Source organism: Pezoporus wallicus, unplaced genomic scaffold, assembly GCF_028554395.1.
Source record: "Pezoporus wallicus isolate ANWC-B61680 ecotype Strahan unplaced genomic scaffold, APGP_CSIRO_Pwel_v1 contig_11646, whole genome shotgun sequence".
Classification (NCBI taxonomy): Eukaryota; Metazoa; Chordata; class Aves; order Psittaciformes; family Psittacidae; genus Pezoporus; species Pezoporus wallicus.
The window spans coordinates 6,112-29,538 of record NW_026642060.1 but is presented as its reverse complement, the minus strand read 5'-3'; the positions used below and the strand labels follow the sequence as shown (position 1 = coordinate 29,538).

Sequence of the window (23,427 nt, the reverse complement as noted above, 5' to 3'; positions counted from 1 at the left end):
TTTAAACAGGGCTTTGTAATGACATAAATTAATTCCTTTGTGTTTCTGCATAAATAAAAGCCAAACATCACAGGATTAAGTGAGAATGAACTACACCAGCTCTAATATCCTGCTGATTCTGTCTTGACACAACGAATTCCTGGTGGAAGAAGTCCCAAGGAAGTTCTTTTCTAACCTGACCCTGCTCTTGAGGGAACAGTGACCTATAGCTCCCTTCCTCCACAGGGGCAAATCCCTTCTGCATCTCCCACTGACCTCTACTTTTCATGTGACAGAACGTAAGAGCTCCTAGGAACGTTTTCTGCTATTCTCTGTCACTCCTGATGTGGTGAAGTAAATTTTTCTTTGTTCTTTCTCCTTTTTTTTTGTGTTCTTTGGTTTGCACGATCGGGGAAGAACACAAGGAAAACTGAAAGAAGCAGAACCCCCAGCAAGGACCATCTCTAGATGTTACAGTGAAAGCTGAAGACTGAAAGCACACTGCCACTATCACCTATGGATGAAGAGGCATGGGGTCCCCCCACAACTGCCCCAAGTTTGTAGGCCTGACCTTTTGTTTGGGGCTGACCATTGCCCTGCTTGGTCAGGTGGCACCATGCTGTCAGGAGAGAGGAAAGTGGCTGCAAACAGGCAACTCCTCCTTGTTCCTTCCCTGTTGCTCAGCCAGACTTTCCTTCCTTTCTCCCTCTTTCGAGTTCATTTTGCAATCCCAGCTGCTTTCCATTAGTTGGGGTGCTCAGTCTCCAGGAAGCTGACCCGTTCAGCAGCAACATCATCAAACCAGTGCCTCAGTGCTGGTGGTGTCTCCGCTCCTCCTAAGCGGCTGCAGCCTGCGCCTCCTCTGTCAAAGCTGGAAGAGGGGATTGTATTTCCTAATCTCCTGCAGAAGGTGAGCCTTGTCCATGTTGGCTTCTGCAAGGGCTATTTTCATGGTCTGAAGCTCCCTTTGCAACTCTGGCACTTCCTTTAACTACAAGAAACAGAGATTAAAAGCAAACCAGGAGTCACCAGAGGTAATCCACAGGGCAGATCCGCCTGCACCCACCTGCTCAAAGAGAAAACCAAAGCAGGAGCTTTTGAGCAGGATGACACTGACACAGCCATACACATCTCGCTGACAACATGACCCAGTTGGAGCTGCAGAAGTACTTGCCAATACTGGTGCCTACTGACTTCCATGCCTGTTGTTAGAGCCAGCTCAGGCTGCCAGTGATGGCTGTCTAATGACTGTGTTCTCCCAAGACTTCACATTTCTAGGTGTAGGAACAAGACTTGCAGAGGGCTGATTCTGCCTGAAGATAACTATACAAAGAAAGCAGGGCTTGGGGAGTAAAGGCTCTGACCCAAATTCTTCTTTTCTAAGGGGTCCTAATACACCTCTAAAGAACTGTTAAAATGAAGATGATAGCTGGAGCAAGCAGATGCTTCTTGGCATTCCTATTTCTTGTCTCCATGGACAACATTAATTCTGCCCTTGAACACTGCCAGTGAGATCCCACTACAGTTTCAAGGCACAGGCCAGTTTTTAGCCTGGGCTCTCAGAAATACTTTTACCCAAGAATTTAGCCTTTGCATTTGTTCCTATTGGATTCAATAACGTAAGAAAATAAACTGAAGCTAAGCTATGGTGATGCTTATGTGCTCCAGCTCTGGTCAGGGCCCTGCTTCACAAGATGTTATAAACAGGAAGAACAGAAAGTCTCTGCACTAAACAGAAAAGAGAAAGATGAGAAATGAGGTGATGTGTCACCAACTACTGAGCAGAATCCAAAGTCCCAGCCCAGTCCTGCATCAGCCACACTGCTCCCTTAATATGTATTTTCCATAGCAAGTGATCAATTTCTCAAGTAAACCTGGCATCAAACAGGGAGTTTAGATGAACGCTACATGCTTAAAAATGAGTCAATCACCTGAATTCCAGATACAGGCATGAAAATGGAAAGAAGGTTCAAACCAAACAGCAGAATCTTTAAGCAATTGGGAACTCCCTGGTTGTAAGACTTACTCTGCTCTGACAAAACACATCCTTCTTATGGGAACCTCCCAGTTGCTGTTATTCTAACAAGGAAGTGGACACAGTGGGAAGAGATGGAGTCAATCAGGAAAAAAAAATATCCCCAAAACACAACAAACCATCAGATTTCTGGAAGGGAACAAGAGGCTGTGCTGGGCAAGGTACTCTTACTTCTCAGAGTGCCTGTAAAAGGAGGTACAGGCCTGCTTTTGTGTGCACTCCCCATGTGCACCACCACACCCAGGAGTGACTGCAAACACATGAAGACAAACACCTTCATTTTCCAGCCTCCTGGCTGTCCAGACAGCAACAGGCAGCAGTGACTCACCTGCAGTCCATGTGCTGCTGGGGCTGGGGCTGCCTCAACGCACTCTGCCAGGGCCTTCTGTTCCTGAAGAACTGACACAGGTTTTTCCTGTTCTGGTGAGTCCTCCCCTTGCAGAGCTGGAAAGAAGCAGAGAAAACATTCACATGTGGACATTTATAAGCTGGGTTCTCAGGGCAAAAGAGAAACTGGAACTGGCTTTTTCCCCCCTCTTTTTAAATGGGAGCCAGGGGAGTTGTGTGGTACGTTAGAATCTCATTCTCATTTGAAAATGGAGAAACTAAAGCAAGGGAAGAAGCAGTAGTCTGTCCTGTGTTAGCTCAAGGAAACATCAGGCATGAATTCAGGCTGCCAGTACCCTGGTTTGGGTCTTAACCTGTTCTGCCTGTGGTATCAAACTCACTGTGCAAACAAAACCACAAAAGCAGCAAGACATGCATCAATCCAGAGATTTACACAACAGAGAGGCCAAAGGACCTGGCTGTTTGCACTGAACATGGAAGATTATTTGCCCATTCTGTTCCAGTTCAGTTCCAGTCTCCTCTAGCACCAGGCACAGCAGAGCACTTTACCTCCAGCACAGCCCAGTGTGAAGAGAATGGGAAGAATATAGGGGTGAACAACCCAAGTTTCCCAATGTTGCTGACCTGTTACATAGAACACCCCATCATCTCTGCGCTTCACAACGATGTGATCCACTGCCAAGGTGATAGGGATAGGGCCAGGGGAGGTAGGATATACCTGGGGGTTGTCATCCTGGAAAGAACAAAGCAGAGAAGAGATTAACTGCTGTGACAGCTCTGGCAACTCTGCAAAGGATTCCCCTTGCCCCCAGCTTTCACAGGAGTAGCACTGCCAGAGCTCACCCACCACATGGAGAAGCTTGGCTCTATATACAAGGCCATGTGTGAGCCTTAATCTGTGTAGAAAGCAGTCCCACACATCAGAACCATGTTGTGTCATATCTGTAACAAAGGTTGGGGCCTATGGCTATCACCCTTGAAGGCTGTCCTCACAGTTGCCATCCTACAAATTCCCAATTCAAACACATAAGCCAACATTCCTTGGCCAAAAAGAAGCTAATATCCTTAAGTCTGGGGATCTTCCTGCTGCTGTGCAGCAGCAACACAGGTTCCTGCTTGACAGTGGAGCCAAAGCATTGACTGCAAAAAGGTTTCATCAAGAGCTTTTGTCAGTGCCTCCCTCCTAAATATCAACTACCTTTTACATAACACTTTTCCCCTGTTATTCTCTAAATCTTTACAGAAAAGGTAAAATATTTCCCATTTCAGTCAAGCACTTGGGGGAAGAGGCAGTTAATTCTCTGCAAACCAGGTCATCAACAAAGCTGGGGACAGAATGTGAACGTCAGGCTCCCAGTTTCTCCACAACCTGATCACAACAGTTCTACTGTGTCACTCGTTCATCCCTAAGGCAGTTTATAGAAGCAAAATGAAACAGTATGAGGGACACATAAACTCTATGTAGGCCCCACAGCATCATTTCCCAAGCAGAATCTTGCAAGCGAGCTCTGCCCAGGCTACCCCCTTGGGGGAGATCGCACACTCACCTTCAGTGTGATTTTGGCATCCACAACTTCTATCTCCATGGGGATCACCTCTGGGATTATTTCATCCTCAAGAAAGGGGCCAAGGTTGGTCAGGAAGGACATGAAGAGCTCTGCTGTGTAACTGTGGACCAGCATGTGAAGGAAGCCGTTCTGAACAGCAAGAGGTGAACGCACAGCAGCATCAGGTCCTACTTCAAAACGTAAGCACACTTCTGGCTGGGTCTTACCAGCTTCACCTCCCATAGGCTTCTCTATACCCGGATCTCCTAGAGCTACAGCAGAAAGATCTCATTGCAGAAGATATTAACCCAAAACAGGTATCTTGAAAAGCCCTTTACTATCCAGGTGCAGAATGGAGTCAAGTTCACTGTCCTGGTTTTGGCTGGGAGAGAGTTAATTTTCTTCCCAGGAAGAAGTACCCCAGCCCAGAAGCATTATTCTCAGGGCAGGAATAACTTCAGGGTTCCCACAGATAGATTTACTCACTCTTCTAATTCATTTCATACATCATATCCCCCTCAATGATTACTAAGCACCACAGAGTTTGACCACGGAGGCACTCTGAAAGCATCTTTCAAATGCCAGATTTGAACCACTGATAGAAAAGATTCTTATCATTCACATTCCCTCACACACAAGTCTTACTCAATGCTAAATGCATTAAACATTAACACTGAAGTACCAGACAAAATGGAATATTCCCCAAGGGTGGCCAGTATAAATGCCAGTTATAAAAGTGCAGCTATCAAGCAGCAGAATCCAAGAGCAAGTGTCTTACCCAGATAGCCACGCAGATACTGCCACATTCCAACATTGTTCAGTTGCTCTGGAACCACGTTCATTACTTGTAAAGCAACTGACAAATCATCACCTCGTGCTTCTATTCCACAGTTCACCTCATTCATCTTCAGCACAAGGACTGACACCTGAAACAGCAAGTGACAAGCTCGCTTACTAGAGCAAACACCACTTCCAGATTTGCTTAGAGACAGTATTACAGTGAAAAGGAACAGAATTCTGACCAGCTGAAGGCTGGGGTCTCCACTCTGTGAAGTTGAGCTGTTTACTTCAGGAGACACTCCACCCTTGTCCTCTGTCATCAGGCTTGTTCTACTGCATGTGTCATTGTGGACCTGAGGAAGATGCCCTGAGGGAAGAGGGTCCAGGCTGGGTTCTGAAATGGAAGTAACAACAACTCGATTCTGCCTTTTTTTCACATTTTAAGTCCTGATCTCAGCACTTACCTGAATCTCATGGCCTGAAAGCCTATACCTTCCTCCCTGGAACCCTCACTTCAGCTCTGTATTGCTTAAATTCATCTGAGCAGCTGGAGAAAGATGTTCACTGAAATGCTCAGTGCACCTTATTTCCAACCAGCACTTATTAAACCCTTCCTAAATGCTAGGTACCATCCACCCACCTGCACACATTTACAGCCCTTCCTCTAGGACGGCCAAAGGCCTTAAAAACATTGTTATGTGCAGGGGGCACCCTCCCCACTCAGTTATACTCCTCATCTCAGAGAAAAGGTACATCTAAAAGCAAAAAGAACCATTATGGGTGAACTATTCTTGATCTTCAAAAGGAGGAGTGGTGCAAATGAATTCCACATGAACACAGCACCATTCGATTGCCCATGGCAGAAAGCTGTTCACTGATGGGGGAGTGGGGGAGAGGATAACACCAAGTGCTTGTTACCAGAGTCTGTGAGCATCACAAAGCCATCACTGCCATCACTGTCCATGGACAGCCCATCCTCAGGGCCGCTCCCATCCACAGATGTGGTGTCAAAGGAATGCTGGGATGCTGTCCTCTTCATGGAGAAGAAACGTGTTCGGGTGCTGCCAGCCCCACCTGGGGTCACTGCTCCCTCTTCAGCTTTGGGCACAGGATCCCTACCAGGGGGAAAAGAAATGATAAAGGCAAACAGTCTTCAGATTACACAGATACTGGGCTGGGCTCTGAACACCTGCAAGACAGACTATAGTGTACTTAAACCAACTCCAAGAGATGAAGATCTAACCTATTTCTAATCCAAACAATATGGAAAGAAAGGGAGCAGTCAGCCTACATTTTCCCCTTCCCTGCAGCCATATTGCTGCTGTTGGACAGCACAGGAGGATGGCACTCACTTGGCTGGGGGGAGAGAGAGCATTTTCTGCATGGTGGAGGTCATCTTCTCCCGGCTCAGGCTCAGAGCATCTTTTGTTATAGACATGGCTTCTTTGGTGAAGTCCATAGTCACGTGCAGAGCTTCCTTTGTGGCATCCTTTGTGATATGCAGTGCACTAGACAACTCCACCTCCAAGTTCTTCAAAGGGATGAGTTCTGCCTGGCCACTGAGAGTGATATTTCCTCTCCCCGATGACTGTGTGTCTGAGGTTGGGCTGGAAGGGAGAGCAGGAGGGCTCTGAGGATGGCTGCTGGTCTCTGCTGGTCTTTCTGCAACCAAGGCTTCCACAGCTTCATGTGCTTCCTCTACAAAACCTTTCTCCTCTATGTTCTTACTGTTTGGAGCCATACTCAGAGCTTCATCACTTGCAGATCTTGGGAGTCTCTCCAGTGATACACTGGTACCTGTATTTTCACTCCCACTGTCTTCTGGGACCTCTGCAGTACTGCACACTCCCTTCTCCGGTGTGGTCTCTGATTTCAGCTCCTTCTCTTCAGCTGCAAGGCCCTCCTTACTGTCTGAAGGAGAAAGCTCAGATTCGATCAGGCTTGTTGTGTCCGAGTCAAGGGATCTGGGTTCCAAGACAGATCCTGGTGCGGGGTTCATGACTAGGGCCACTTCAGCCGTGTGGAATATAACTCCTACACAAGCAGAAACGGGATCTAAAGGAGACCCAGTCACTTCCTGGGTATCTCGGGCCAACTGCTCCTGTAGCTCTTGCAGAACTTCCTTCATCCTGAGTAGCACCAAGTATTGGTAGTGGTTGAGACGAACTTTGACATGGACAGATGAGGATACAAGCACATGGATATCGGCAGAGGCTTCCAGCTCTTTATTATCTACTCCATCATCAACTTCAAAGTTAGCTTCTCCCAGGGCATCCATCGTCTCTGGGACCTTGTAGATGTTCTTCAGATCCTGGTCAGTCTTTGATCTTTGACAAACCCCGTGTTCTCTGGAAAGGTGCTCATCCTTTGAGTGATTGCTAAAGCTGGCAGAAGGCTTGATTTTCAGCTCAGAGGCTGCCAATTCCTGTCGTTTAGATATCTGAGCTTGTCCCCATCTCTTGGGAAGGCAGGCCCAAATGGAAAGGGGAAAAGGGTCAACAAAGCTAAGGGCTCTGCCCTTGGAGCTTTCAGCCCCCTCGAAGTCCAGGGAAAGCTCAGTGAAATTCATAGACCACAGATCTTCAGAGGCTGAGGGCTTGCGTGGCAGGTGGGGAAAGCCAGGATGCTTGCGAGGCCTCTCATCCACCTCATAGGCATGGCGCAAGAAAAGGGTGTGGAGGAGGCTGAAGCTGTCCTGACACCTTGGGAACTTGGTGTAGCTGGAGTGGAAGAACTCTGAACTGGCAAATTTACGGAAGAGGCTCTGGAGGTCCTGGCAGCTGCAGAGGGGAGCGTGGCGGGTGTTGGTGACCGTCACCTCCGACGTGCAAATGCAGAGTGCCTGAGGACGATCCCGATGGTCAGCGACTTTCCTCTCCACAGGGATGTTAAGCTGCGGTAAAGCAAAGAGAAGGGGACTTATCAAAGGCTGATCCTGGCATTGACACAGAAGGTCAGCTGTGGAATACACGAACAATCGAGAAGTCTCAGTCTAAAACAATCCCAAGTGCTGGACTAGAGTCTCAATTTATCTCTATCTGAAAGTTAAAAAACATTTACAAATCAGGGAAGAGAAATGAATCAGACACAAGGGATTTTAAACTGGTTTTTGTTTTAGGTTCTTTTAACATGCACTGCTTATGCAGCAGCTCAACTTACAACATTCGCTTTGTTCCTTCTCTGCAAGGACTTACTATACCTTTTATGCCTTTAGCCTCCTCACCAAACTGCTAACGAGGGCGGTCAATGACAACCAACACAGGACATGGGAATGCTACAAGGGTCAAAGTGGTTTCCAAAGGCCAGAAAACAACTTCTGACTACATGAACCATTAATTTCTCCTTGAAACTGTTTTCATAAATACTGACTTGCTTGCTTATTCTGGACAAGAACTCAAGTGCCCGTTTTACAATCCATAGATCAAAGCAAAACCAGCACAAGTGGTAAACAGGAGAAAGTTAGAGAAAGGCAGAGGTCTTGTTTTCTCATTCTGGACTCCAAATATGTCCTGGTCTCATGTTCCTTCCACAACAGGGAGAGAAAGAACGCTGAAGACTGAGAAAGGAAGGAAATGACTGGTACCTTCAGGTGGAAGCCATCCAGTCGAACGTCAACATGCTCATCACGCTTGCCTGAGCTCTCCAGCTTATAGATGGCCTTGAACTGCTCCAAGCTGCGATAAAGATCCAGACAGAAGAGGTTTATCCAGAGCACGCTTGCTGTATCCAGAGTAAGCATCAGGCCATTCAGCTGTATATACAGGTTTGGGCATGGCACTGCAATGAAACAGAACCAACACACTTTAATAGTAGCAGGAAAGGCACTTCAGGTGGTCTGCAGCTCAGTGTATAACCTGCACTGACAACACCAATGCAAAGGGCTTCAACATCCACTGGAAGACAGATCTCCTGACAAAAGGGAGAAGCTGTGGTGCACCACAGAAATGAGGTGTTTCAGTCTCGCATCAAGCCAGCTGCAGAGTACCAAAGGTGCAGTACCCAAAGCACCTTACACTCCTGGCTCCACTGCTAATCAATAAGGCTGAACCCTGAGTGCTGGGCAGACAGCAGCTCCTTCACTATGCTCCTGAACAGGTTATTTTACAAGCACTCCCCATTTCGCACCAGGCAAACTCCATTCCACTTTCACACAGACAAAAAACCCAGAAGAGGAGAAAGGCAAACAGCAGAAAAGTAACCAAAAATGAACACCCAGAGAATACGTAACAGGGTTAACACACCTGCAGATTCAGCCAATTCTTAATTCTTTAAGAAACTTATGAAAGAAGGTGCTAACCTTGGTGTATTACCTGGAAAGTCCTGATTGTCTGGGAAGTAATACTCTGTGAATTCAATGTGGATTGCAGAGACCTGATCAGGAAGCTTGAAGAATTTTCTACTACACGAAAGCAAGGTGGAGGGTTTCTTACTTTGTTGACCAGCTGTAGAAACCTGAAAACACACACAACGGGATGCACTTGAGCAGAATTCCAGTTTGGCAAAACAATATGTCCCCGTTGCCCTGCAGTCTCCTGTATTGAATCCATCTCATTTATACATCAAACATACTTTTTGCATGAGTGCAGACTCTGGTTATCAATTTCCTCTGAGCATGAAAATTATCAGTAGTTCATATTTGGTTTAAAGGTTTTATGTGCAACATAATAATGGCATTTGGGTTCTCTACGCAGAGTTTTGATTGTCTTGGATGACAAAGGATTTGCATGGCTTGAATCATATCAGGTTAGATTTCTCTTTTACAAGTGACATTAACATCTCCAGCCACTGCTCAGATCCCTACCTGGTGAACATCCAGGTCATCCACTCGAACTACCACACAGCTGGACCGAAGACGGTTCCAGGGAGGGTGCCGGAGTCGTGGCAAGCTTGTGGGAGGTACACGGCCTTTCTCTAAGGGGCTTTTATGAGGACTCAATGAAGGATCTGTTGGGATGAAGAAGCAGAACAAGCAGGGTTTTAGTCATCTTCTTCACAGCAAACTTCACCATCAATACCAACAAGTATGTGTTTACAGAGCAGATTTAACAGCCCCAAAACCAAACAGACATAGCTACACAGGAAAACACACTCAGGACCTCTGAAGGAAGAACATTGTGAAAGACAAGTCTGCTTTATAGCAAGAAAATACATTCTTCAGACAGGCTTTAATTTATTCCTCACATATTTATTTATGGAGAAACTCAATAAAAAACTACAGCTAGAAAAAGGAACCTGCTGCAGTGTTATTCCAGTATGACAGCCACTGCCTCTTGCCATTATATTTAAGTTTTTTAGCATGGTTTGGATCTCTGCACCAAACCAGCCTGCTAAACTGAGGACAGGCATCTAGAGATATCGCTGGATGGAGCAAAATTGTTACCATCTCCTGCTTTACTATGAGTTTACCATTACCTGGTTTCTTTTTGAAGGGGGAAAGCGGAGTCCTGGCAAATGCAGGGTCCATTTCTTCATAAAGCTTCTCAACCTTGCTTTGAAATTCACTGACCAACTTCTGTGCCCACTGCCCCCGTGTTTCCATTGCTTCACTGTACCTCACCCAGTGCTTGCAGGCATCTCCTGCATGAAAGCAAACATTCTGCCTTTAAAATTGAGGTTCCTGTACACACACAACCCTCCTGGGCCCCTCAAATACTTGCAAATCTGTACAGCATTCCTCTTTATTGATATCAGACCTGGAATACACAATATACAGCATTCTAAGTGCTTGTGAAACAAGCACAGGCTTTCAGACAACAGAGCTGGTCCTACCAGCAAATGTTCCAAATTGAAAGTTAGGAAAAATGTCAAGGTCGCTTTTCCTTGATTCTTCAGTTAACCACAAACAGATTTTCACCTGGGATACATCCCATAACCCTTCCAAATTCATCAGGTACACCTACGAATCAGATACAGAGCTTAAGCAACTGAAAAAGAAGCCAAAGTTTCAAATGTATGTCTTCATAACACACAGCAACTTATTCCTTTCTTTGTACTCTGCTCTGCCAGCAACTTGTCAGTCATCCACCAACAGGTAAATGAGGTTAACCTTGCCCATGAGGATTTAAGTCCTTTGTGCAGCCTTTCTTCCAGACCTGCCTGAAGCCATACAGCATCACTCTTCTTCAACTCTTTTTGAGGTTGTTGCTTTTCTTCAAGCCTAAGCTTCTGTCTCTAAGTGATTCTGAAAGGCTCTTATCTTTTCCTCTCACCTATTTGCTTTTTAAGTAGTTTTCTAGCTTTCATGTTTGTACTGAATTTCGGATGTTTCTTTACATCAATGTTAAAAAAAACCAAGACAGCATGGAAAATAAGCAAGCCTGAAGCCATGCAGCATCACTGCTCCTCAAATTCTTTTTTTATCCCCCTCCTCAAGCTGGGAGGCCACACACTCCCCTACCTGCCCTGTGGAAAGGGTAATAATCAAAAGCCATCCTCCTGAAGGTCAGCTGTATGGCACCCCCCAGCATCCCATGCTTCAGAGCACCTGCAGAAACACAGAGCAAAGAAAACCATGATCAGCTCTGCAATCCAAGTCCTGATCCAGGAGAATGCAAAACATCACTTTGATCACTACCACTGAGTGACTGTCACCGTGGCCAGTGTTATGTGTACCAAAAGCTGCACCCAAATCTTGGCCTAGGCAAGGAAAAGGACAACTGAATGTGACAGGCCAAAGAGTTTGTATGGTAAGAACCAGACCTAGAATCTCAAATACCAAAATGCAAGATCCCATTGTTTCCCAGGCCCCTATCAATTATACTTCCCACTACAACAACCAGCAATTGTGTTTACATGTGGTGGTAGGGCCAGTGAAATAAAGATAGAAAAAGTGATCTAAGATGTTGACAACAGCAGCTCAGGAGACAGTGGTACACAGACCAATTCAAAAATATCTGGAATAGTGATGGACATGGGTAGGAGAATATTTTTTTACCTTTTTAAAGGAATATGCATAAAAGCCAAGAGTACAACTTGGAACAGAGATGGCTGTGCAGAAAAAGGGGGGCACATTTGCCTCAAAAGAGAAAAAAGTACTTAGAATTGTAGGGGAGAACTGGGAGCAAAACAAGCACTAGTTAGCAAAGGCTTGTTTGAAAAGAACATGGTTGGCAAGTCTGTCAAAGGTGGCAAAGAATCCTTGCAGCTATCCTACTGTGAATGTCCTGAATGTTGTCAGGACAAACGTTTTCTCACCAAGTGGAATGATCAGCCTTTATTCCCACTGCTCAAACCAGACTGCTCCTACAGCAGAGCTAACATTTTAACCACGTCAAACGGATGGATTTCCCTATGTTTGTCCAATGAAGATTGGACAAAGATTTTCTAATACCCAGTTCAGACATACAGGACTGATCATCAGCCCCCCATCAGCCTGAACAACTGGCTATTGCCTTATTGGGAAACAGTAACATGGAAGATGCTTGGTTTTCAGAGGAAAATCCTCATTCGAGACACAAAATTGATGACCAGATTAGTGTTTGCCTCCTGCAGCATCTTCCTGATGCGTCCCTCAGTTACCTGGCTCTCGAGTGTGGCTGTCATCACAGATGTGCAGATCCAAGTGTGAGATGAGCAGGTGATATGATGACTCTTTCATGTCATGCTTATCAAAATATTGGCCAATGCTACTTGCATTCGGGCTGACTCCGAACGACTGAGACCAGGACTGCTGGGTACTCGGTGCAGGTGGTGTGATCTAGGAGGGACAGACAAGCTTGGTAAGAGCTAATAAAGAAGAAAACAATAAAGGGGAGAGGTTACAATGCAATTAAAAGCAACTCATGCAACCTTCCAGACTGCAAGGCATCTATTCCTAGAAAGCAGAGAAATCTGGATCCTTTCCTATGTTCTCCTGAGCAAAAACCTTTGCCTGTGATCATGCTTCCCCTACATCAAGCACTTACCTTGAAATACACTTTAAGACTCATGGACAAAAAAGGGCTAAGTATTCCTGCTAGGAATCCTGACAGGATGTTGCTTGCTATATCGTGTACCTGCACTTGGTGGCCACAGTTAACGTAGTTACTGCATCCTGGGCCTGGGACTAAGTGAAAGTCTTGAAACAATAAGGAATTCATGGGCACAAATCAGATCTTGGTTGTGTTTGAAGGACCAAAGGAGAACATTCTGGATTGATGGCACCAAAAGGATAAGTTATTTGACAGGTTTTCTTCCCCAAGAGAGTGGTCAGTGGTGGAGTCCGCATCCCTGGAAGCGTTCACACACCATGTAGGTGACCCCCTCAGTGACATGGGTTAGTGGTGGCCCTGGCAGTGCTGGGGAATGGTTGGACTTGATGATCTTAAAGGTATTTTCCAACCTGGCTGATTCTAACCAACTCCTTTAGTCGCTTTATTACCCAACAACAGCCTTATGTGATGCTGATCTGATACCAGGTAAGCCTACCAGTTCCCTAAGCAAGGACCAGGTATCACACAAACAGAAACTCTCTCTTGCCTTTTTCCTGGCAGGCCAACATCAAAAACATGACTCCCTCACCTGTACAGACTCTGGTGCCAAGCTCTTCCTCTGCTGGGCAGACTTCTCCATGGCTTCACTCAGAGACTCGGCATATTTCATCATTGCTTTCAACTGAGAGTCTGTTAGCACCCAGAGCAGGTCATCGAGGAGAAACATAAGCTTAGATGCCATCACATTGCAGTCTTTGGTCTGAAAAAGCAAAGATGAGCCAGGGACTTTAAGAACTGCACCCATATACACACACCCTCCATACTCACAGAAGCTGTAGGAAAATCCCCTAGGAAATACTCTGCTTTGACATTTGGCAAGAACACAGCTGTCTCCAACAGAAAACAGAGAGCAATACAGCAGCTTGAGCTCAACACTTGTGAAGGAAAAGAATGGCCGCTGAGGAATGTGTGAGGAAATATGCATCATCACCACACGAGGCAGTGAGACTGTATCCTGGGAAGTATGGAAGAAACTCCTACCCTCCTCTTGAGGGAGATCTGGATCCTCCCCTGGTTGGTAATGAGTCTCAGAGGAGTAGTAACAGGATCTTGATCACCATTATCAGTGGCATCTGCTTCTATGCGAAGTGTCTGCCAGGTGAGCTCTTTGAATGTCAAAACCTACCCAGAAGGAGAAAAATAGGAAACTGCTGAAATTTTCAACAATTTCAAAGATTAAAATAAATGCTTAAAAGACCTGGAATGGAACAAGGCCACAGAAAATCACTCAAGACACTTTTCTTCTGCGACTCCAGTACAAAAGCAGAATTACATCCCAGGTAACATCTAACTCCCTCTCTCACACCGAGTTTACAACCAGACTAACTACAAAGGCACTCAAAACTCCAGTTTTACTCAGTTTAGAGTAGCTCAGAGAAAGCTCTGAACACAAGTCAATTCTCAGCCACCCTCTCCCAGCAAACAGCAGGCTCACCAAAAGCTCCTTACCATCACTATATAAGAACTCAGACACCAGCCCAATTACCCCAGAGGTCTGGGACACGAGTGCCACCCTTCTGTGCCCATTAGCACAGGCAACATCAGGTAACACTTTACCTCTCCCCTCTGTGGATCAGTAATGCGGGTGAGTCGCAAGTCACTCTGTTGCCAGTTTGGGTTGACACTGTAGCCTTGGAGCTGCCATAGCTCAAAAGATGCATGAAAGGCCTTGGAATGAATCTTGATGGTGATGGAATTGACAACAATAAACATCCCCTCCACAACCTTTTCAGCAAAGCCATATTCACTGCAAAGAGAAGACCCCTCAAAGTCATCACCTCTTACAACAAAAGGCCTAGTAGGTGTAAGGCTACATACAGAGAGGCTCTGAGGTTTCTAAGCAATATTAGAGCCACTTAAATGTGAATGCAGAGGGGCCAGTCATTAACCATCAACAACAGCCATACCCCAGTAACACATTACAGTGAAAACATGGGGCTCAAGATCTGACCTTTGACCTGCAGCAAGAGCAATGGGAGACTGTCCATTGGGTGGCCGAGGCTCTTCGCATGTTCGCATCTCTACCTCCACTTTATCCAGGTACTGCAAATACAGAGCAGGGGAGCAATAAATACAAGACCAGGACTCAAGCTCAGCCTACCAGCCTTAGATCTGAGGCTCTGTGGCAGGAATAACCCCATCTCTGCAGTCTCTTGATTCTCCCAAGAGTCTTACATGTTAAAGCTCCCATTAACTTTGGGCAATTGGAATCCCCATAAGGGGGGGGGAACAACAGAAAGCAGGCACACAGTTCCCCTGGACTTCACCGAGAGCTCAGTCCAGCTCCATCCTGCAGTGAAATGTGGGTCTTGTGGGAGGTCTCTTGTGGCAAAACAGGACTATTCTCCTGTGTGCTAAGGGCCTTGAGGATTTAGGTAAAATGAAGATTTGAACGTGTACTTCAAGATTTCCCTTTGCAGAATTTTTCTTACTTTGGAGAGATCAAAAGGAGTGAGGAAAAAAGGGATGAACAAGAGAGGAAACATTACCAGGCAGATCGGGTGTGTCTTCAGCTTTGTCCACTGGATCTGAAACAATAAAGATGAGGTTACAGAAGTTCTCTCTGCACTGGAAAGTTTGGGATACTGCAGGAAACCATCCGAGTCCAAAGTCTGAGCCCCACTTTTCTGAGAAACGACCACAGCAACAATCCATCACGTCTCACTGTATCCAGGCCAAACAGGCTCCCACAGACAAGCGAAAAGACATTTCAACCACCAGACTTATGAATCCAACTTAGCTTTTGAATCTCATGTACCACAGAATCATAGAACAATTTGGGCTGGAAAGGACCTCAAGATCATCAGTTCCAAACCCCTGTCATGGGCAGGGATACCTTCCACTAAGCCATGTTGCCCAAGGCTCTGATCAGCCAGCCTTCAAAGCTGCCAGGGACAGAGCATTTACCACTTCTCTGGGCAACCCATTCCAGTGCCTCACCACCCTCACAGTAAAGAACTTCTTCCTTATATCTAGCCTGAATCACCCCTGTTTAAGTTTAAACCCATCACCCCTTGTCCTATCACTACAGTCCCTAAGGAGTCCCTCTCCAGCATCTTTGAAGGACTCCTTCAGATACTGGAAGGCTACTACGAGGTCTCCACACAATTTACTTCTCCAGGCAAATCATCACGGGTAACAGGCATTCTGCAGATCAAATTCTGATTTTATCATGTTCCTTTCTGGAGAATGTTCTTGTCCTTAAAGTTCACAATTAATTCCTGCTGTTCCTGGCAGTCAGGTAACTCTTTTGAAGACTGCACAAACCAAAAAGATCCATTTTATTTTCTCACAGCAACACATACTTTGCAGTTGTTGTAGGAGGGAGAACAAATGCTCGTTACTAAATTAAGCATATCTGACTCTAAAAACAGAGCAGATCAGATGAGTGAGACAGGCTCATTTTACTGTCACTTGGCAAAGTAGAATCATATTTCTTTTATAGAAAGTCTCTTCAATATATTAAAAACTTCTGTATTCACGTAATGCAACTACAGTTAGCACCACCTAAGATTAAACAATCTGGCATTTCATATCAAAAAGGGAAGAAGGACCTATAGAAGAGTTAGTTCTGTGTGCAAAAGTGCAAGTGCATGCACAGTTAGTGATGATGCATGGAAACGGGTGCGAGTGGGCATAAAGGATGACTGACTGCAAAGTGCAGCTTTTCACATGCACTATTCAGGCATTTCTCACTAACTGCATTTTCAACAATTTAGCCTGAAGTTACATTTATTTTTATAGCATAATTAGGCTTTCAGAGAACTGCACTCCATTCCTCCCTGCTTCGTATTCCCGTTGAAGGTCTGTGTTACCTCCTTAGCATTAAAAGGAAACCAAGTCAGTGGGATTAAGGGAAGACACAGAAAACTCCTTTGCTATCAAAACAGCAGGGAAATGGGAGTGAATTACCAGAGAGGTCTGTGAAACCTAAAGTGACACAGAGGTGATGAACAGGGAATGACTGTTCACTGCTTCTTCCAGTAACAGTACCATGAGGTTATCAACTAAAGCTAGCACATGAAGGTTTGGTACAAGCAAAACCCAGTGTAATTGAGCTGTGAAATTCTTTGCCATAGCACACTCTGGATACTAAATACGTGGGTCCAGAAAGCATCTGGGCTCATTCCTGGAAATTCATCAGTGGCTATTAAATAGAGACACTTCACTGCTGGGTTAACAAGTCACCTGAAGATGAGGAAGGACCACAGCACATTCTCCCTGTGCTTCTTTCAGCATCCTCCACCATCTGCTGCCAGCCACCATCAGGAGTGGCCTTTGGTGAAACCCTCGTTGTTAGTATTGAATCAGCAAATCTCACCCCTAAAGCACAGGGTTTGATCTGTGTGGATCAAATCACATCATGATTCTCCATCAGAAATTCCCAAGTGACAAACAGAAGTTGCCTATAGAAAGCCTCAGCTGCGGTTGGGGATGCAAGCGCAGCCCCCCCTGCTCACCCTGATAGATGCCTTGTTGCAGTACACCCGAGTGATGGCAAGCCAGGTGGGCAGCTCCAGCACATTCTGCAGCACCTCTTCATCCAGCTCCAGGTTGGTCAGCTGCCCTTGCCCTTTCAGTGTGCTCAGGTTGATTTTGTCTGGAGAGAGATTCTTAGTAAACCTACAAGAGAAGAAAGAAGCGACTCTAAAATAACCCCAGCAAAGCTGCTAAGATTAGATTTTAAGGGAGCCATTTTAAGTGTAAGAAGCTGCTTGCTGTTTTGTTAAACCATTCCTGACACTTCTAAACCCAGAGCACGTTGGCTCCTCCAGGAAAAAAAAAAAAACAACAAAAGATCTTCACACTTTGGCATTTGAAGAACTTCTTTGTTCACTTGTTTTAGATCAAATTCAAGTTTGAGAAACGTGAAAATTCATTCTAAAGCACTGGGAACCTAGAAGCCAGCAAAACTGCCATAGGACAAAACCAAGAGGAACTGCAGCAGCTCAGCAATTTTACTTCCCCCAGAGTTCCATTATCTGGATTCTTTTTGAAGTCTTCGACACAGGAAAGTACAAATTCATTAATAAATTAACTTCTATGGCTGTCTCTTTAAACACCAGCCTCACATCCAGCCTACTCTTTGGTCAGCTGGTCCATGCACACAGACTAACTCCTCTCCTTTTGGCAACCAGCACCCGTGGCTCTCTCTGGTTTCAATTCCTCCTCCCAAGGGCTTCTGTTGTTTCCACCTCCCTTGTACGCAATGCAGTTTGGTATCTTCAGAAACCTTAGGTGCCTGAGGTTTAAATACAGTGAGTGAAACTATTTCAGCTGTACTGCTCAAGAGCAGCGTATTCAGGTGTAGAACTGAACACCCCTGACCTGCTGTCCTGGTTTCAGCTGGTTTTTTTCCCCTAGTAGCCAGTGCAGTGCTGTGTTTTGGCTTTAGTTTGAGAACAATGCTGATAACACACTGATGGTTTAGTTGTTGCTTACCCTGATCAAGGACGTTTCAGTCTCCCATGCTCTGCCAGTGAGGAGGGAGCAGAGACAGGACACCTGACCTGAACTAGCCAAACAGATATTCCATACCACAGCATGTCATGCTCGGGATAGAAACTGGGGGGATCTGGAGAGAAGAAAATGATCGCTTCTCAGGTCAGGCTGGGTACTGGTCAGTGGGTGCTGAGCAATTGCATTCTGCATCACTGCTGGTTAGTGTTTTGTTAAGTTTTTTCCCTCCTTTTCCCTTTTAGTTTTATATTCTCTCTCCTTATTTCCCTTTTCATTATTAATAGCAGTAGTATTCTATTGTACTTTAGTTATTAAACTGTTCTCACCTCTACCCACAAGTTTTACACTCTCCTGATTCTCCTCCCACCCAGTCCGGGGAGGGGGAAGGCTTTGGGGTGTGCAGGCGGCTGCTGGTGCTGAGTTACTGGCTGGGCTTAAACCACCATGGCCCTTAAGGGCCATAAGAGCCAGTTTAGAGGGCAGCAGGCCTCAGAGGCTGTCTGTGTCTCAGCAATACTTCTCCAGGACTGCTGTCTCTATCAAACAACCCTTCTGTGCAGAAGGGGCTGTCACCAAGGTAGCTTGCAGTCTGCAGTCACAGGATTCAAAGACTTCCTGCCAAAGTACTTACCCACTACTGCAGCTAGGACTTATTCCACACATTCCTCCATGCTAATGCTAATTCTAATGCTGTACCATGGTCCAAAAAGGGGAAGAGAAAGCAAGAAGGGCAAGAGAAAGACCCTTTTGTCAACGTAAGCAGGATTAGGATCACAGTCACATGCTGCCACTCTCTTTCCCCTGCACCAGCAGTGTGGGGACTTCTCTGTGAAAGGAACAAAGGGCATCTTGAAAAAAGTCACTGCTAAAAGAGGGGAGGAGGAACCAGAGCAGCACTGCGGGGATGGCAGCTGACGTGGTCACCACAAGAACACGAGGTGCAGTGCAGAACTGGCTGAGGGGCCAGAGCAGCTGCTGGTCAGTCAACCCAGGGTTTCCTGGGGCAAAAAAGTGCCTTTTCAGAGCAAATGCTTTGTCAGGAGAAGGTCTGGTGGATGATGACAACCCTAACTATTCTATGATTCTATGAAGAGCCAATGATGTCAACTCTATGCCACGGATGCACCAGCTCATGGAAGAGGAGTGTGGCACAAACAGCTGTGAGTTTTTTACCTTGATCCCTGCTGCTACAGAGTCTTCTACTGCCACAGAAGCCTGTGTCAGACATTGCTTGTGTAATGCTGTCACCTCCCTCCCCTGAGCCAAAAGTACACACTGACAACTGATTAAAGGCCAAATTTATAACGCACCTGTCAGCATCTCAGGCTGACACATTCACTTTAAACTTGTTACTCCCTTTAACCAGAGGCCCTCTTGTTTAAACACACCCAGGAAGCTGGCCAAGTCCAACACAGCTTCTGAGCATCCACACAATGAAATAACACCTTCCAAGCGTGCTACAGTAGCTGCTCTGCTGGTGGGGAGATGCAGGTGTATGCAGAGTGTCTGCAATACAGTACTGTTGGGAGCACCCACAAATCTCAGGTACTGCTGAAATTTAGACCAAATACCTCCAGAGGCAAACACATGAGCATCCTTGATCTTGCGTTAGAGAACCAGGTCTGCTGAAAGCTGTGGTAATCATAAAATCATCATAGAATCATGGCATAGGGTTAGGAAGGACCTTAAAGCTCACCCAGTTCCAACCCCTGCCATGGGCAGGGACACCTTCCACTAGAGCAGCTTGCTCCAAGCCCCTGTGTCCAACCTGCCCTTGAACACTGCCAGGGATGGGGCAGCCACAGCTTCTCTGGGCACCCTCACAGGGAAGAGCTTCTGCCTAAGAGCTCATCTCAGTCTCCCCTCGGGTAGGTTAAAGCCATTCCCCTTGGCCTGTCCCTACAGGCCCTTGTCCAAAGCCCCTCTCCAGGCATCTTGTAGGCCCCCTTTAGGTACTGGAATCAAGTAGTCATGTCCACTTTGGGATTGGATACTCATAATAAAACAAACACAACCTGAACAGGTAGGTAATAAAAAGCACTTGGCCCCATTAAGCTCAAAGGCTGCTGTGGGCAGCGATCAGATTACAGCTGGGGAAGAGGCTAAGACTCAGAGCAGCTTTCTCACACTTGTAAAGAAGGATCAAAACGCTGGTGTCTCAGATGCTCATCCCAAGCTAAGCGTGCTTAGATGGGGAAGCTGCTTTCAGCTAGTAATGGAGAAGAAAAACCTAAGGACACATCTAAACCAGAGCAGTACTTCTGTTTAGTGTATCAAAAAGAACAGTAACATAGTGAAAGAGCGCTAAAGCTGTGAAACAGGATGCTGGTGGGGAGTGGTGGAACAGACCCACCAGGGGATAAGAGCTTCCTACTGAAATTCAATAAAAATCATTTTGGTAAGGATTTGCACTGCAGTGCTGAGAACCCAAACCCCAAAGCATTATATTTAATAGGCTTGGGCAGTTTGGCTTGCCACAGTTTCCCTGTTTAGTCAAATGGGGATAAATACCACCTTTATAAGGTGAGATCAAGTATCTGCTACAGCTGAGCACTGTTAAAAAAGACAATAAAAGAGGCCACTTTCAAACAAAAGACATAAAGGCTGGTTTTATTTTAAAGCAATAGAGGGACTTCCATGAATCTTACAGGCTGCTAAACACACCTGATGTACTGCTCTTGGACAGCATCGGAGGAGTTCAAACCACATCCAAGTTCAAACACAGCGCAAGCAGCTGCTGCTCCAGACAGCTCACAGGGAGAGCCCTTTGTCCCAGCTGGAACAGCTCAATCCTCTTCCTGCAGAATCTGCCACCCCAGTATTGCAGCCATGTGCCAGTGCAGGAGCACCAAAAAGTGAAGCTACTTCATCTGTTTTCTTTTCTAAGCTAAATATAGGACAAAAGAGTGAAGAGCACAGATGGTGAAAGCACTGCAAGTTTTTAGGCTCTTCTGCTCTAGGAATTTAAGCTGCTAAAGCACAATACAGGCTACACAACACAGGCTAAGCCTCTAAAACACATTCATAACTCAGCTGTGTCACCAACAGTAAAACCCAGCTTTAAGATCACCACAAGTAACCACTGTCATTCGATTAGACATGGGATTCATTTAATCTTAGCACTTGGTGTGAAACAGCTTTCCTATTTCCCTGATCCTGCTCCCTGTAAATCTCCAGACAGAAAGGGAACAAAAGCACACCCCATGCAGAAATGACTTCAAATGAAGCCACAACAAGAGGAACAAGGAACTGTTTCACGTGAAGACTGAACAGCAGAAAATAAAGGCTGTTTAATGATTCAGCAGCAAAATTCTTCCAGGCAAATAAGCAGAACTGAAAGAGCAACCCAAAGGGAGTGTGAAGCTGAGGTATTTTGAGGCAACAAAGCCGGGATGGAAGAGCATCATCTGTTTTATACAACCTTAAACTGCGTTCAAGATGCATTTCTGCAGCACATCCACACCACTTATGAAAGGGGCAGGATCAGACCAACCACCCCAAACACCACAGTAAGTCCAACCAGCAGGAAAACAGGTAGAGCTGCAGAATCTGTCAGGACATCCTGTCCCCCTGGAACCCCACAAAGGAGACACAGGGAAATGCCAACCACGGGCCCAATTGGAGGGATGAAGAGGGAGGTTTTGATCAGGAACGCATTGCAACAGTGCAAGGTAACAGAGGCCAAAAAGCAAAATGAAGTAACAGCACCAGTAAGAAAAGTGTATTCACTAAAGAAAGAAAATGATCCATACTCTAGGAGGAGTGGTACAGAGGAATAAAACCCCGCTCTATTTCAGCCTCCATTTCTAACCGCTCTCATCTACCTCTGCTTGCCTCCTGACAAGATGACTTGAGTTCAGAACCAGCAAAACATGCTGATCTGAGGTGGAATGAGACAGCCTGGAGATCTGTGATATTAGAAATACATTTAAATTAGCACTATGAGCAGGTCAGGCAGCAGCTCTATGGCCCTCCACTCTGGTACAGTGCCTAACAAGCTGGAGTACTGAACAACCAGTGATTTAGACTTGCCACAGAGACACTTCATTGAGGAGACTGCTTGCTTGGAGTTTGTGGGGATTCTTCTGAGGTTCCAGAAACCTTCAGGATCTACCAGAGAGCCAGGATTCACAGCTCTTACCTCCCTGCTCCAGCACTGACACCACGCAAGCCTGCACAAGTCACTTCAAGCCCTTCACTTTGGTATCTGAGCTTCTTCACCAGTAAAACTGGAAAGGACTCGATCACCTGCAGCTCCCAGTGCATGGAGAAGAAAAGCACTGTGCAATGCTGTCCCTTCGCTATGCTCAGAGATACACCACCTCTCTCTTTCATGTTATTCTGATCTTGCAGCAATGCAGGGGGAGGACGTGCCCGTGGCCATGAGATAACACAAGAGAGGTCAGATCTCACGCAGCTCTTTTCAATTCAATGGCAGGGAAACTGAGGCACAGCCATTCACTCTAGGTCAGTGGCAGAGCCACAGCTGAAGCTGCATTTCCTGACTCACACGTGAAGCACCAGCTGATGGTCTTCCTCAACGCACCTTTTACTGCCTTTAATGAACTGCACTGGAAATGACAAAACACCAATGAAAATGCCAACCAAACGCACGCCAGGTCTGTCAGGAATCGCAGCGTTCCTTCTTGCCCTCCGTACCTTTCACTGTGCACTGCGTTCCTTTCCTCTCTTCCACTTGTATCCACGCCGCCCAGGCCCACAGCTATCCCGAAGGGTCACAGCCAATGCAGCCCTCAGTCGGCACCGAGGCAGAGCACTGAGCACCGGGGACCGGGCCGGACCGACCGGGCACCTCCCGTACAACGGGGGCCTGAGGGCCCTGCTCCCCGCAGGACGCAGCCCTGAGAGCCGGCGGGACTCCACAGCCCCAGGCCCTCAGTCAGCGCCCCGGGACCTCCGTCACCACCCGGGGCGCGGCAGCTCCACAGCCCCCGGTCCTCAGTCACCCCTCCGGACCCTCGCAGCCCACCGTGACCTCGGTTCACCACCCCCGGGGCCCGGCAGCCGGGCCCTGCGGTCCCCACGTCCCAGAGCAGCCCCTCGGAGCCGGGCCCTCACCCACACCTCCCCGCAGCCCTGCCGGGGCCGGACGCGGGTGCCTCACCGGGAGAGGTGCTTCAGGATCTGCTTCTTGATGATGGCGGCCATGCCGCGGGGTCAGGCCCGCCCGCCGCGGGACCCCATCGCGCCGCCACCTCCCGCCGGCCCCCGCGCGCCGCCCCGCCGCGCCCCCTGGCGGCCCCACCGCACGCCGCAACCGAGGGACCGACGCCCGCCCCGGTACCGG

General features: G+C 46.8%; 1 protein-coding gene across 2 annotated transcripts; it reads right to left on the bottom strand.

The window, feature by feature from the left end:
- Positions 1 to 591: 591 nt before the first annotated feature.
- Positions 592 to 23,380, bottom strand: BLTP3A (bridge-like lipid transfer protein family member 3A). 2 transcript variants are annotated; one of them, XM_057426890.1, is made up of 21 exons: positions 23,245 to 23,380; positions 17,120 to 17,282; positions 15,149 to 15,286; positions 14,611 to 14,702; positions 14,217 to 14,406; positions 13,641 to 13,781; positions 13,189 to 13,359; positions 12,208 to 12,385; positions 11,087 to 11,173; positions 10,102 to 10,266; positions 9,491 to 9,633; positions 9,000 to 9,141; positions 8,273 to 8,466; positions 6,042 to 7,582; positions 5,608 to 5,804; positions 4,932 to 5,083; positions 4,688 to 4,835; positions 3,910 to 4,181; positions 2,987 to 3,095; positions 2,343 to 2,458; positions 592 to 970 (listed from the first exon to the last, which is right to left on the bottom strand). In XM_057426890.1, exons 1-21 carry the CDS (start codon positions 23,286 to 23,288, stop codon positions 845 to 847), a joined length of 4,509 nt encoding a protein of 1,502 aa, XP_057282873.1. In that variant the 5' UTR covers positions 23,289 to 23,380; the 3' UTR covers positions 592 to 844. The 2 variants fall into 2 exon arrangements, with proteins under 2 accessions (XP_057282873.1, XP_057282874.1); XM_057426891.1 differs by having other exon boundaries at positions 15,149 to 15,187.
- Positions 23,381 to 23,427: the final 47 nt, after the last annotated feature.

Excerpts from the sequence above, each read along its gene's own strand:
- BLTP3A (XM_057426890.1), bottom strand. The coding sequence starts at position 23,288 with ATGGCCGCCATCATCAAGAAGCAGATCCTGAAGCACCTCTCCCG. Across the intron at positions 12,386-13,188 it reads TGGCACCAGAGTCTGTACAG|ATCACACCACCTGCACCGAG; the intron begins GTGAGGGAGTCA and ends TGTCCCTCCTAG. Across the intron at positions 5,084-5,607 it reads TGTGATGCTCACAGACTCTG|AACCCAGCCTGGACCCTCTT; the intron begins GTAACAAGCACT and ends CTTCCATTTCAG.